The sequence below is a fragment of the Neopsephotus bourkii genome, unplaced genomic scaffold (genome assembly GCF_033783945.1).
Source record: "Neopsephotus bourkii isolate Nb327-2 ecotype Australia unplaced genomic scaffold, CSIRO-AGI_Nbou_v1 NB_1433, whole genome shotgun sequence".
NCBI classification, from domain to species: domain Eukaryota; kingdom Metazoa; phylum Chordata; class Aves; order Psittaciformes; family Psittacidae; genus Neopsephotus; species Neopsephotus bourkii.
The window spans coordinates 833,360-847,426 of NW_026901910.1; the positions used below are offsets into that span (position 1 = coordinate 833,360).

Here is a 14,067-nt window from a genome sequence, read left to right on the forward strand (position 1 = left end):
ACCGAGCCAAAAGATGACCCAAGTGTTACCAGTGCCACTTCAGACTGCATGAACCATCTCAACACCCTGCTGCACAACACACACTGAAACCATCCTGCTTCTGCTGAGCAACTCAACAGCCACCCTTCAGCTTCACAGCTTCATCAGGGGCAGGGCAAGCACCAGCAAGGACAGAACGTGACAAAGGGAAAACAAAGCAGGAGCTTTGATCTTCCAGAGAGCACTGCACGAGATGGAAGCTTCTGTTACAGGGAGATTTTCCTTAGAAAAAGAAAGAATCCTCACTAAATCCCTTGGTTTTTCACCTCACTGAACAATAAAAGCAAGTGGGCAGTCAGAGAGGGGTCTCCATGCCCTGTGACCAGGATGCCCTTAGAAGCAAGTGCCCAAAGGTTATGTGCAAAGTGCCCGTGTGTGTGCCAGCAGGAGGGCAGTGACATTAACACACACGGACGTTTGCCATGGCATTTGCACCAGCTGCAGCCCCTCACTGCAGGATTCCATGAGGAATGCTGGAAAACAGGGGCCACAAACACTCACTTGGCAAATCCCGAGTGATTAAACCAAAGCATTGTGGCAAAAACCCCGAGTGCAGCTGCAGGAAGCAGAAAGCTTTTATAAAGAGCTTAATTTTGACTCCCTCAGTGGTCAGAACTGCAGGGAGCTGGGGTAACACAGAGCTGAGTGCCAACCTGTCGGTGACACGTAAGATCCCAGCGCTGTGCAGGGAGATCTGGGCTGAGAATGTGCATTTTAATTACACAAATGGCAAAGAATACCCGAGATGCAAAAGCACAAAGGTTTTCTTCCTGTAGCTTGAAATAAATACACATTCACCCTGAAGATTCACCTCCAGTTTTAGCTGCTTGTTTCTCCTCAGTGCCTTTCATCCACACTGCACTAGGTAAGCACTCTGGCACACATTCTTTAGCCATCAAGAAAGGTTTGTTCTCCCAAATCCCACAGGAGGCATGGAAACCCCACTGGCACCCCACGGAGAGCACGGTAACCGCTGAGCCTGTGCTCCCAATCACTGCATTCCTCACAGGATGTTCCATGACCTACTTCCAGGTGACTTTCCTCTCCTCCTCCTCCTCCCGCAGGCAGCTCCTGCAGAGCCCAGCAGAGCCCCCAGCCCAGCTCCTGCTGAGAACAGCAGGCTTGCTAAGAGCCTCCAAAGTGTATGGGGGAGAGGGTTTGCCAATCCCCAGGGAGCAGCCAGGTCTCATTCCACAAGCAGATGCAGAGGGAAAAGGGCAGTTTTGAGGAGCAAGGTGAAAGTCACCACGGAATAGGGAGATGCTTAAAGGAACAGCTCTGTGCTACAGAAGTAGACCCAGTCCCTCAATTTCCATAGAGGGAGACTCCAGCATCTGCACCGCAGACGCTTCATCCTGGGATGGTTGCAGGCTCTTGCAAATACACAGCAATGCATAGATGACATTCCTCTGCAGCCATAGGCCGGGAAGGCCTGGGTGTTTAGCAACCATCTCAACTCCTGGCTGAACTCTCTGCATAGGAACACCAGTGATCCCAGTGCCAGAAGCGACTGACTCAGCCTGCGAGAAGGTACACTGGAGAAACAGCATCCATGGGAAAAGTGAGTGCGAGGGCACCAGCGCTTCTGACTCCTGTTTATGGAAAACCAGTGTAGCTGCAATCAAAAACCCCAAACTCCACAGGTCCCCTTGCAGTCAGTGCTGAGTGAGAGCAGCAGCACTGACCCGCTCCACGGCTGCTGCACTGTGCCACTTACTGAGTAAGGGATGTGAAGCTGCACACAGGGGTCTGTAGTAGCTGTAGAAAGCCTGCCCTGGTGGGAGCCTGGAACTGGAGTTACACACCCCAGCAGAGGCTGTGCTGTCAAGCTGGAACTGGTGAGGTAGAGGGACAAAATGTGGTGCTTGGAAAACCCTTCAAGGCAATCAGCTTTTCCAGGCTACTTTTCAACTCGCTACGACCTGTTCTTGCCAAGTCAAACAGTGCCACCAGCAGGGTGGGAGCTGTCCTCTGGAGTCCCTTCCCGGAGCACAGATTTGGAAGGAAACCAGTTCCCAGCTCCCTCAGATAAAACCCCAAAGCTTCCACATTCAGAGCCTGTCAGTGTGCTCCTGTGGGCACTCGTGCAGGAAACCCAGCCTCGCCTGGAGTAGTTTGGAACTCCTATTGCTGGCGCCCTGCACACGGGTTAGATTTTACCCCGTGAACACAAGATGGCCTCAAATCATTAGTGCATCTGTTTGCACACTGCACATGCCACAGAGTGCTGTGTCAGCAGCAGGCTCTTGCTCATCTTCTGCTCGCAGAGCACCGAAGAGCAGGTTACCACCCTCGTGCCAGGGAGGACATGGTTCACACTATTAAGCATCCAGAGGAAGTGTCAAAGTCCTTCACTTCCTTCCCCGTTCCCTCCTCACAAAGCGAGGATGAAAGAAGCCTAGGAAACTATTAACCACTTTTACTACAAGCCAAGTGTTCAGCTCTCATCTAACACCTACAGATGGTTCAGAAGAGAAAGTAACACAACAAGCAGGACTCCTCGAGTGCCATTTCCCCTTCACTGCTCTGCCATAGACACTGCTTTGCCATTCCTTCTTTCTCCCCCAGCCTGACCTGCTTCAGAGAAGTCCTAAATGGGCAGCAGGACTCAAACCAAGGTCAATAGTTTAGTACTCGCCTCGCCCATTACCCCGTGTATTGGAACACCACCGTATCTGTAGCTCCATATGTGCCTATGAAGCCAAAGCTGCTTTTTGTCCTCCTTCTATTTTGCACTACTTGAAGGGAGATATAAATCTCCTGGCTACAACCTGGCAGCTCCAGCCCTGGGCAGCAGGCCACACAGAAATCCAAAGCTTCCTTTAGCTGCACTGGGCTTCCTTCGTTGTGAATACCTGGAAGCAGCCAATGCCTACATTTATTAACTCCTGCGAGCAGCTGCCTTCCTCCCACCCCACCAGGCTGAGCTCACCTGCTATTTTGATGTTGAGGTTCGCATCCAGGAGCAGGTTTTCTGCCTTCAGATCTCTGTGGACAATATTGCGACAGTGACAGAAGTTGACAGCAGCCACGATCTGCTTGAACTTCCTCCGGGCTTCCTTCTCCGCCATGCGGCCGTGGGCCACCAAGTGATCTGCAAGGGATGGGGTGAGGAACAAGGGCGAGGGGTTATTCACACAGGGGCTCCTCACGCACCTGTGACAGGTAACACGGGGGATGGAGATGGGGAACAACGCGGGCATCAGCCTGTTTTCCAGGCTCCAGCACAGATGGGGTCAGTGCTGGAGCTGCGTGGGAAGGATCCAGCACCCCACTGCCACACAGCCCCACCTGAGCTGTCCCAGCCCAACTTTCCTCTGTGTTTGTGCTAGGGATTGCCCAGCACAGGGGCAGGAACCTTCACTTGGCCTCATTGAGCACGGGCTCACCTCTTGAGCCTCCCCTTCATTTCACTGCCCTAAATCAGAGGGTTTGATAAAGACACCCCGAAAACAACGAAAGCCCGCAGCTTGTGAAGGTTCCTGCTCAGGAGCTGCTGTTTTCCCAGTGCCCCATTAACTCCAGTACCCGTGACATAACTGCCTGCCAGTAAACACCAATTACTGAGCTCCATCAGAGCAGCTCTGCCGGCTCCGGAGCCACAGCAGCCTCCTCCTCACGGCTCACTCCTCGCCTTGTGCAACAGAGTGAAGCTGGGTTCCAAAGAACTTGTCCATTCAGGTGGAGTCATCAGATAAACTCCTTCCATAAGCAAATCTGAGGCAGGGCCAGGGAGGGAAATCCATCACCAATCCCAACATGACCCTCCATTCACCTGCTAGGAAAAGCAACATTCACTCTCTCAAACAGCCCTGTTGTATCTCACCAAGTCAGTCGCAGGGTCATACGTGTTCTAGTCTGAGGAGCTGGGAGGCCAATGAGCAGCGTTAAGCAAGGGCCTGCTCCAGTTTAACCACTGCCACCCATCACCAGGCACAGCTCAGCTCCTGAACAAGTCAAGGGCATTCCCACTGTTTACTGTGTGTGAATCCGGGAGTGCAGGCTGCTGATACAGCAGAGTGCAAGGTTCCAACCTCCCGACATTCCTCAAAGTGTTCCTCAGGTTCTCCTGCAGGCAAGGAATCAAATCCGCTGCTACAGGAGGAGTGTTTCTACACGCCTCTGCAAGGGCAGTTTTGCCAGCCCAGGTTCAGTGGTCCCCACATATGGATGTTCAGTCGTCCCTCTTCTGAGCCAGCCCTGCTCCAGCTGCAGGACAGGCTGAAATCCCACTTTCCCTGAGGAGAAGCACACGGAGCCGGTCCCCAGGCTCTGCACGTAGGCATGGCCCTCAGACCACTGCCATTTCTGCCCAAGCTCCAGAGGAAGGACACAAACAATGAAGCTACAGAATACTTCACATACCACCAAGGGCAAGTGCGTGCCAAAATTAACCATTGCCAGCTTAGCCTGCACAAACCTCTCGTGCTGCAGGGGTTACAGAGACGAGCCCCGTGCTCAGCTGGGAGCCAGCACGCTGAGCCAGGGCACAGCCTGCCTGTTCTCTGCACCCCTGTGAAGAACCTGGTGCTGCTCTCTGCATTGAAGAGCCCCACGCTGCGGAAGAAGCACCAGGCTGACACACAGGTTCCCACTCTTTGTCCCTGGACAGACTCCCCACGCTTTCAAGTTGTTTTCTGTCTGGAAAGCAAACGCTGCTGAAGCTTCCCATCTCCTCCCTGTGCTGGATTAAGTCCCATTTCCAGTGTACTTGGTGACCCTGCGGTCCCAGAAGCAGCCTGACCTTGTAGAGGTTGGTACCACATTGTTTCAGGCCAGAGAGCTGAGGATAAGCAGTGGAGACAGGGCAGAGGCACAGGCAGGCTCACCACATGAACCAGAGAAGTGCTGCTGAGCACTTTTGTCAAGCAAGCAAGCACCCACGTTCTTGTGAGGCTGCAGATCAGTTACAGAAGCCATAGGAAACAGCAGAACTCAGACCAGGCTTTCAGACCGTGTTCTGTCTGACCTCACACGAGGGACACTGGGGGACCTGGAACAAAGAGCACCCTCTGTTTAAAAGGAGCCATCCATTTGTTGGCCATGTCAGAGCAGAGGCCCAACCGCACACAGAACACGCACAGGGACAACCATAACAATTTACATTTTGGTGCTTAAGCCCCCAGCAGAAGCCAGGCTCCTCCTGGCCCCACAGCCTTACAGGCAGGGAATTATCACAGTGCTTCCAGGAACCAGCATCAAAGACACTTCATGGCCACCAAAGGAGCTCTGTGCCCTTCTACTGACGACTCACACACACAGGTTGCAAAGCTCTCCCAGGGCTCCAACCAGATTGAAACCAAGGCCATGTAGAGAAACTACTGTTCCTTAACCTACCAGTTCCAACCTGTGTAGCACTGACAGCTCTATGGTACAGCTTAAGCCCTTGAAGGTGTTGAAAGCACTAAGGAAAACAACTCAGATTTGCTTCTAACAAAACCTGCTCTGAAAAGGACGACTGTAACTCAGATGAGACCAGTGCTCGGCCTCACACCATATCCAGAGCCGTGGTGGTGAGCCCCTGCCCCTTCTGCACTCGCCTTTAAAACCTTGGTCATGCAGACTTCAGGGGGGAACCAAGGGAAAGAGCTCAAAGACCCTGCACAAGCACAGGTACCAGAGAGGGTTCCCCAGTCACAACTGCCCTTCTCTGCACAACATGAGGACGTGAGGTTCTTCAACACAGGAGATGCTAATGACTGCAAGGAAACCTTCCCAAAACGGGTTGCTGCTTCCTCCCTCTAAATTGCTTCCGCTGGTAGAACAAAGTCCTAATGGCTCCTCAGGAAACCCTGCTTACAGAAAGCTGAGGCTTCACTGTTCCCCTCTCGGCTCGAACCACAGCGCCTGAGAACGCTCAAACCCGGCCAGTGGGGGCTTTGCTCTGGTGAAGCCTCTGTGCTGTTCCAGAGCTGGCTGCTCCCAGCTACCCACAGGATAAATGCTGGGCAGTGTAATGGAAATTAGCCATGCTAATGAGCTGAATTTACTACAGCATGAAGTAGTGCAGAAAGCAATTAGATTTGCACTTCGGCTCATGGAAAAGGCTATTTTTGTAAGCAAGAGAATTCATTCCAGGCTTGTATATGAGCTTGCACATAGCTCTGCATTTAAAAAAAGATGAGCCCATCGCTGCCAAATGCAACAGAAGAGGGAGAAAGCAAGGAGTGATTTATGCTCTCCTGTGGTGATCCACATGCAAGCGAGCTCTTAGGCACACTCAAGTGACTTTGCTGCACAAGGCAAGAGGAGTCTCAAGCCTCCGGAGCTGCTGCGTGTCCCACACCATGATTCATGCTTGAGGAGACAACTGGGAGGCTCAGCTGGAGGAAGTCAGGTTTCCACAAGGCCATCCACAACATCAGCTGCCACTTGCTTCTTCCTTCAGCTGTCACCTTCTCAGAGAGGAAGCCCAAAGGGGATGGACTATGCTGGGAAAAAGCCACGACAACCATCTATAAAGGTACTGAGGAACTGGAAAACAGCTCAAGTCGGCTTTGCCTGAATTTGAAGCTTCTCTTGCTTCACTAAGAGCTTCACCTTTAACTACAAGGCAGCCTCTTGCAGCAAAGTGAGAGGTCCTCACACTGAAAGTCAATCTTCTGCAGTGGCTCAAGAGGACAAGGAGGAGAGCAGCTCCATTTAGCTGACAGGCTGTATGTGACTGTCCTCCCAAGGACACTGCCTGCAAGCAGACTGAAGCCAGCTCCAGTCAAGCACAGAGGATTTCCCCCTTTTCTGCACCTCCCATGGGTGGAGCTAGGACAGATCCCAGCGTGCACCTGTATTTCCATCTCTACAGGTTTTCATACTGGTCATGGCAATAAAACAGATGAAGGGATCAGCCACCAGTTCTTGCACTTGTGTCTTTTCCTGTAAAGAACAGCTTCTGTGGTCAAGAAAGCTCAGCCAAAACATTGTTAGCAGACAATGGGGTTGAAAATGGATGTAACTAACACAGTCTAAGATAACATCAGGTATCCAGAAGATAAGAACAGGCATGGCTCTGGGAACAGAACACTGCAGAGCCACAGGACTGCCTGTTTCTTTGAAAGCCACTAACAAACACCGACGTTTCCGCTGTCGTCAACAAGCTCCATACAACTTGCTGGAACCAAGTGTTCAGCAACGCTTCCAAAGCCACCGAGGTGACTATTCCCAACACCTGTAATCCCAAAGTCAGCATCAAAGCAGGGCAGCACCTGCCAGTGAATCCAAACAAGCAGCAGAGGTTACGGAAGGGACTTTCCCACCAAGTTGGTATCATTTATTTCTCTACTCTGTCGTCAATGGAAAGTTTTCAGGCTGAAGGGCATCCCTCAGCTGCAGCAGGAGAGCGTGGCAGCTATTTTCAGTTTACTGGAGCTGACCAAGTGCATTATCTGATTAAAGAATGCAGTAAATGTACTCACCAAATATTTCCCCTCCACTGGCGTACTCGGTCACTAGATAAATCATCCGCTCCGTCTCCATGACCTGGGCACAAGGACAGAGAAGGGACACATTGAGGACACTGCCCTCTGCAAAAAGTGTAGCTGAATCAGAATTGACCCTTTCCATAGCACGTGTAACTGCTTTCACTGAATCAACAATATTCACTCCCCTGTGCCAAGGAACTGGGGCACGTAACAATCAAATGGCAAATTCTAACCAGCGATGCTGTAACTATACACACTTCTCTTGTGCCTTCCTCTTCTTGTCTTTGCCCTCCCTTTAGTGTTTGCTCCCCTGGGAGACTTCTCAGGGCTGCCACAAGGGAACCAGTTCATTTTCCCAATCACCCAGGCCACTGCAGGCACTAAAACCACCACCAATTTTGCCAAAGGGGGAACATTCACTGAATCAAGAAGTGACTTTGGAATGAGCCAAGACCCATCAGACATGAGCAGAGCAGAGGCTTTGCTTCAGGGAGCCCTGTGTGTTTCAGCCAGGTAACAGCCCTCTTGTAACACACATCTGTAGGAGTCTGACAGGCCACTGCGGCTGCAGCAGCCCAGTGTGCCAAGGCCACCAGCTTATTCTGGAGCTGGCAACCCAGAGCCTGTCACAGTGAGTTTAAAAGTGCCATTTACTCCAGATTCCCACTGAAAAGCTGTGAAAGGCTCCAAAACACCAACTCCAGCACTTAGTGGTTCATTGTCTAAAAATTGATGTCCTTGGATGCCCAGGAAGATCAGACAGGGTGGAACACCCTCCACAGTGGGTGCTCTTCTCTCACCTTAGCAAAGCCAAGCCACAGGTGTCACCTGCCCAGTGTCATACCAAAACCATACATGGAATAACCAGGTTGGAAAAGGGCTTATTAAAGAGAAGGAGTCCATTTGCAAAGCAGCATTCCCCAAGTACCTACAAAACGCTGCAGTTCTGCAGCGTGTGCTGTAAGCATCTCGGACTCTGTGGTTTGGCCTAAAGAGCTCAACATTAACCTCTGTCACTTCTACTCAGCTTTAACTCCTTGGAGTCCAACTAAGTGCCCGTGTCCATCAGGCAGAGCTGAGCAGCACACAGGGCTGGAACAGACAAGCCCATTGAAGCTGGCAGTTCTGACCAGCTCTGGCAGGACCCTGGGAAGGGGACTCCATCTGACAGCTTCCAGAACCAGGACTGCACGCAACAGAGGAGAGTCTGTACACAGGTTTTGGGCACTCCTCTCTAGTGGTAAGGCGCTGCTGGAGCCCTTGTATCAGAAAGGTCCAGGGAGGGAGTCTTTCATCTGGCCACCAGCTCCTAAAGCATCATTTGATGGTTCACCAAGGGGGTGGCCTCCTTTACCCCTCTGCTCCCACCATGCTGGTGCTGCCTGCGTGTCCCTGGCCTGCTGCAACCTCCCCTCTGCTCTGTTTGATCGTTCAGTCACAGGGGCACCACAAACACGTGCGTCAGAGGCATCACACGTGGGCTGTGCCTCTGGTGGTTCTGTTTGCACACCAGGAATGCCAAACAAGCCGGAGAACAAGCCTGCAAACAGTATTCCCAGGTGCTATTGATCACCTTCCATGCAAGCAGGAAGGGATCAGGAAGTCCTTGGGCCACAGGTCAGAGAGAGGAGAGCAGGGGAGCTCTGTGCTAGTGGGTGAGACTTACTTGCTCCCTTACACAGAGAAGGGGAGCCCGCATCCGGTTTCAACTGGGAAGCTGAAAAGCACACAATAGCCATAAACAAATGGCAAGAGGCCAGCCCACAGCGGAAGCATCATCTCCCAGAAAGAGGAGGATCAGCCACACGTTGCCCCTGCTCCCTCAATCAAAGTACTCCAAGACCTTGGAAACATAAAGGACTTTCCCAGTACTTCAAGCAGGAGAAACAGACAGATAACGCCAGAGAAAGCACTACGACACAGTGTAAAGCTATAGTACAAAGGGGTAGAAGACACACCGCAGGGAGTGCTCCTACCTGGTATAACCTGATGATATGTGGGTGGCAAAGCATCTTCATGATCTGAACTTCTCGAAATATCTTCTTCAGGTTCTCTTCATCCAGCTGGGTCTTATCGATTATCTTTATAGCCACCTAGCACAAGGGGAGAGCAGGACAGAGGTTACTGACCCGTTTTCAAAAGCAGGCCCTGCCTGTGAGACCTGCTGTGCTGAACAGAACACACAGTCCCTGCCTCAGAGAGCCTCTGAGCAGCCTCCCAGAGCCCAGCACCTTGCCAGGAGGTGGCAGGAAGCAGCTCTGTTTCCTACCTCTCGGGGTGTTGTCCCTACAGAGGGTACCTGTCTGAGAGCAGGGTGCAGAAGGGTTTTCGGGCTCCTGTTACCACAGCACACATGTTCGAGTCTCTCTAGCATTGAAGACTTCTTCACTTCTCTTTCCTCCGCCTTCCCTGAGCATCCTTCCTCAGCACAGGCAGTGAAGCCACCCAACTCCAAACAGGGAGAGACCCCGTGCTGGTGATGCACAACCAGAAGGACATGACCCAGGAGCCCAAAGCCCAGTTCCAGAAGTACCTTGCTCTGAAGAGCCTCTGGTGTGCACCAGGGACAAGTGCTCTGTGCCACTGTGGCACACGATCCAAAACACACCTCCTCCTCCTCCAGTGCCAAACCCCACCAAGTGCAATGCTAAGTGATGCTCTAACAGGCACGGTGCCGCTTGGAGGCAAACAAACAACGGGATCATCAGGGTCTTTAAGGGAACAATCCCAAGCACGTGAAAATTAAGCTTCATTCCCTATGCTGAAACCCTCCCCAGGGGAATAGCTGCCCTCCGTGTACCGCAGCACAGCACAGCCCCAGCAAGGCACCGGTGCAATAAGCTGGTTCTTTCTTTTGCAAGCTCTAATTCCGAGCCCAGGAAGGGTTCCAGGCTCCCAAGTCAGGGAGCATGCTTCCGACAGCAGCCCTGTGCCGAGCGGAGCCAGGCCTGGCACTGGGCACCAGGGCTGCTGGCAGGGCTGGGGCTGGAGCCGGAGCCAAGGTGAAGCCTGGCCCTGTGCCCTGCCAGGCACTAACAGGCAGTGAGTAACGGGGTGAGGAGCTGCTGCTGCTGCTCCTCAGGGCTGGCACTGCCCCTGTTTGGGGTGTTCTGCAGCACAGAGCTCCGAGGACAGCGCTCAGGAGGGGACTGGGATTGCTGAGAGCCAGATGGGGACTGGGAAGCACCCACTATGTGCTCTTCACCAAGGCTTATCCCTGCAGGAATGAGCTTAAACTGACACGTGTGTATATAAAAAGCTAAGAGGCACGTCCTCAAAGAGCAAATCCAAAATGTCTATGAGACAGAAGTCATATTCAGGCATAAATACACGAAAGCCCCACAGATGTGGAGTATTCCAAAGCTCCTTACTCATTTCCCAGCCCTATAGTCACTCGAAGGAAATCTCATTTCCCAGCTTAAAGATATGACTGGAGTTGACACTGGGGGCAGAGTTCAAGGGATACAGAACATCGGATTGAATGGAGCTCATTGGGGAGGGCCAGAGAGCACAGAACCCAGTCCCTCTGGGTTTGTGTCTGATAACACAGCACGCTGCTGTCCCCCTGCCTGCCCCACACTTGTCACCTCACTGCACTGGGAGCTTTCCATGTGGTGCAGAGGAACACACAGCAGGCAGGAGATGTCCTCACATGGAGGACCATACTGTCAGTTAGGCCAAAGGGTGGCCCTTGTACACACCTGCATCCTCAGGGGAGATGAGGAGGGACCTGGCCCTTCTGGAGGGGGTCCTTCCATGTGTTCTCCTCCCGTCCCAGTGCCCACAGTGACTGCTGGGAGATGAAAGGTAAAAGGCTCCTGAGAGCCCTGGCCAAAGCACCTCGTGCTCCGGTTTCAGGAAACTCGGAGCTTCCCCCCAAACGTGCAAGGGTGGAAGTAGGAAATCCCCACAAGGGAAAGCACAGGGATTTCAGGAGTCCATTGTATTTCCAGGTGTTTCTTCTCCTGGCAACACTGCTCCCTATCTCCATGAGCCTGAGCTGTCTGTGTGCACATCAGGCAAGAGCCTGGTGAGCAGCAGAGCAAGTCTGACCCAGAGCAAAGGGGTACTTGGGGAACTAAAGGAGTGGAAGCGAAACTCCAGGAGGCAAAAGGGCACGAGCAGGTACCACGGATGTCAGGGCAACCCGCTGCATCACACGGGAAGTCACGAGGAGCAGAAATGCCGTTTCAGGCCCAAACACCCCAAACTGTTCCTAGATGGGAGCTCCCACAAGCCCAGGCTGCCCCTTCTGTGCTAAGCACCAACCCTTTTCTGCATCCCAGCACATGCAGCCTGTGCATTTCCTGCTCTCAAACACACAGACTTCTCCTGAAGCTCCCCAGCATCACTAGAAACACAACTGTACACCCCTGATTTGCCCCAAGGCACCAGATTGGGTACACTGGTAGTGCCCAGGGCTGGAAGATGACGGCACGGGTGAGAGGCTCCTGCAGAGGCATGGCAGAATGAACATCCATATCCACATCCTGTTTATGAGCCAAGGGTGGCGAATATCCCTGCAGACTTCCTCGAATCCATGGTGCCCTGCCAAGGGCAGGGAAATGAACTGCCACGTGCCCAGGGGGAGGGCAGGAAGCGTGCTCGGGACTATGGGAAAAGGGGAATAAAGGGAGAAGCAGAGTCTGGTTTCATGGGAAGGACCCATAGGACAGCGCAGTCTCCTTTCCCTTCTGTGCAGTGAACACAGGGAAAAGCTAAGGAGCCCGTCCTGGGCTAGGACTTCATGCCACACGTTTGCTCGGATCCAATTATAACTGTAATTGAACTGTAATTAAGCTTTCCTGCATGGATGATCATGCCATAAAGAAACCACCTTTTCCATTTCAGTTGTTTCTGTAGCAGCTCCACTTGAAACCAGGAGAAGCCCCACTTCTTTGGGAACAGAGCACGCAAGCAGCCTCATCAGTAATCCCTGCGCAAGTGGAATCGGGCCAGGAAGCGTTGCCATAAGTCAGCAATTGATCTCCTCAGTGTAACAGGAGCCAACAGATGGCACCGGCAAATTGACTGCACGGGAAGAAACCAACGTGTTGATTTAGGAGAAACACTTCCTGCGATTGTTCCGAGGCGTCCTCCCGCTCCCCATCCCTCCGGGAACACCCTCACTGAGCGCGCACCGCGTGTGCCCTGCTGCAGGGGAACACGGCCTGGGCTCCTCTCTTACCCCATGGCTGGCTCTGGAGCTGGTCTTTGGGCTGCTGAAGGAGTAAGCCTGGAGAGGGCCAGTCTAAAGGCATGGATAGGAGAGGAATTCCTTCCGCAGCACAGCCCAGCAGCCCGCTCCTTCCTGCCCGCTCCACTCCAGCCTTGCTGGGATGCCAACAGGAGCTGTCAGAGGGCTGACAGCAAAGAGCTCCTCTTTCCAGCTGCTCCTGCCTGCCAGGGACACTTGGGAAGCTCCAAACACAACCCCTTTGGATTAAGCAGCTGCTGGAGGGGTGAAAGTCACTCCCATAAGCAGATACTGACGCTGCACAGGACCTTTGGGAGAGCTCTGATGCCAGAGAACGGAGTCAAGACAGAGGCAGGGGGAGACAAAGGAAAAGCTGCTGCAATGGCACCTCCTGCCCCACGCTGCACGCCCCAGTGTGCTCACACACACCACAGCAGCTCAGTGCCTAGCTGTCACTTGTCACCAACATCACCATCCTGCAGGGATGGTTGGCTGGCAGAGGCACATGCTCTTCAGGCTGGCTGTCACAAGCCTGCCTGGCTGCTAAGGGGCACTGAAAGCCAGCACTCTGCCTGCCAACAGGCAACTGGTACAGGTTCTACCCATAGGAAAACACTCGACAGCAGAGATGCGCTCTGCCATCCTTACTCACCCAGCCAATGGCCTGCTACCAGACCAGAGAGACCTCTCTCAACAAGCTCCTGGGCAAACAAAGGAGTTAACCCGCCAGAAGAACCCTGCAGTTCAGGGATCCAGCAGATAAAGCCAGGCCATTCCACAGCCAAACTGGGCGCTTTGGAGGCGGCACAAACAAATACTGGCAGCAGCTGAAAGCAGGAAAGTGAGGCCCAAGATGCACACAGCAAAGTGTGTTTGCTCAGGAAGGAAGTTATCACTGCGTCCACATCCCTCTTCACAATCAATGCAGTGACTTGTGCCTTGCACAGGGTGAAGGAAACCCCAGTGGTGTTTTGGGAAAAGTCAACACACGCAAAGCCTTGGGCCTGGTGCAGTGTTAATGCCCTGCTTGTGAGCGCTGTGCTCCGCTGTGACCCCTCCCCAGTCCCAGGGGAACGGGTCTGGATTTCCATGGCAGAAGCACAGACCCCACATTGACGCCTGCAGCTCTGCTAAACCCAGTGGGGACAATCTCATCATTCCAGGGTATGCACAATGGGCTGGACCTGAGGGTGAGAGGACAGGAGTGGGGCATAGTCACACAATTCCCACCTCTTTTGAACCCCTCCAGCTTTACCCATGCCGTGTTTACACTGCAATTGACCTCTCCATCCTCTCGCTTAGAACCTTGTTACACGAGGAGGAAACCCTCTGCTCCCCAGCTTCAGCGGATGCTGGTGCCAGTGATTTGTTTCTGTAGTTCAGAAGCCTTATAAAATCACTGTAATGCTTAAC

At 52.9% G+C, this 14,067-nt stretch overlaps 3 protein-coding genes across 9 annotated transcripts in view; 1 reads left to right on the plus strand and 2 right to left on the minus strand.

The window, feature by feature from the left end:
- The window catches only part of RNF214 (ring finger protein 214), a 147,265-nt gene that overhangs the window by 77,554 nt on the left and 55,644 nt on the right, over positions 1-14,067 (plus strand). The window lies entirely within an intron of this gene.
- The window catches only part of APOA1 (apolipoprotein A1), a 52,113-nt gene that overhangs the window by 23,600 nt on the left and 14,446 nt on the right, over positions 1-14,067 (minus strand). The gene's annotated exons all lie outside the window — the stretch shown is intronic.
- SIK3 (SIK family kinase 3) overlaps positions 1-14,067 on the minus strand; it is a 54,131-nt gene that overhangs the window by 20,129 nt on the left and 19,935 nt on the right. For 6 of the 7 annotated variants that reach the window (XM_061368291.1, XM_061368288.1, XM_061368290.1 and 3 more), the window contains exons 2-4: positions 9,434-9,550; positions 7,452-7,515; positions 2,972-3,133 (exon numbers count right to left, since the gene is read on the minus strand). In XM_061368291.1, coding sequence (XP_061224275.1) covers positions 2,972-3,133; positions 7,452-7,515; positions 9,434-9,475 — 268 coding nt within the window. In that variant the 5' untranslated portion in view covers positions 9,476-9,550. Of the gene's footprint in view, positions 1-2,971; positions 3,134-7,451; positions 7,516-9,433; positions 9,551-12,294; positions 12,503-14,067 lie in introns of those variants that run through there. The other variant, XM_061368289.1, reaches the window with a different exon arrangement.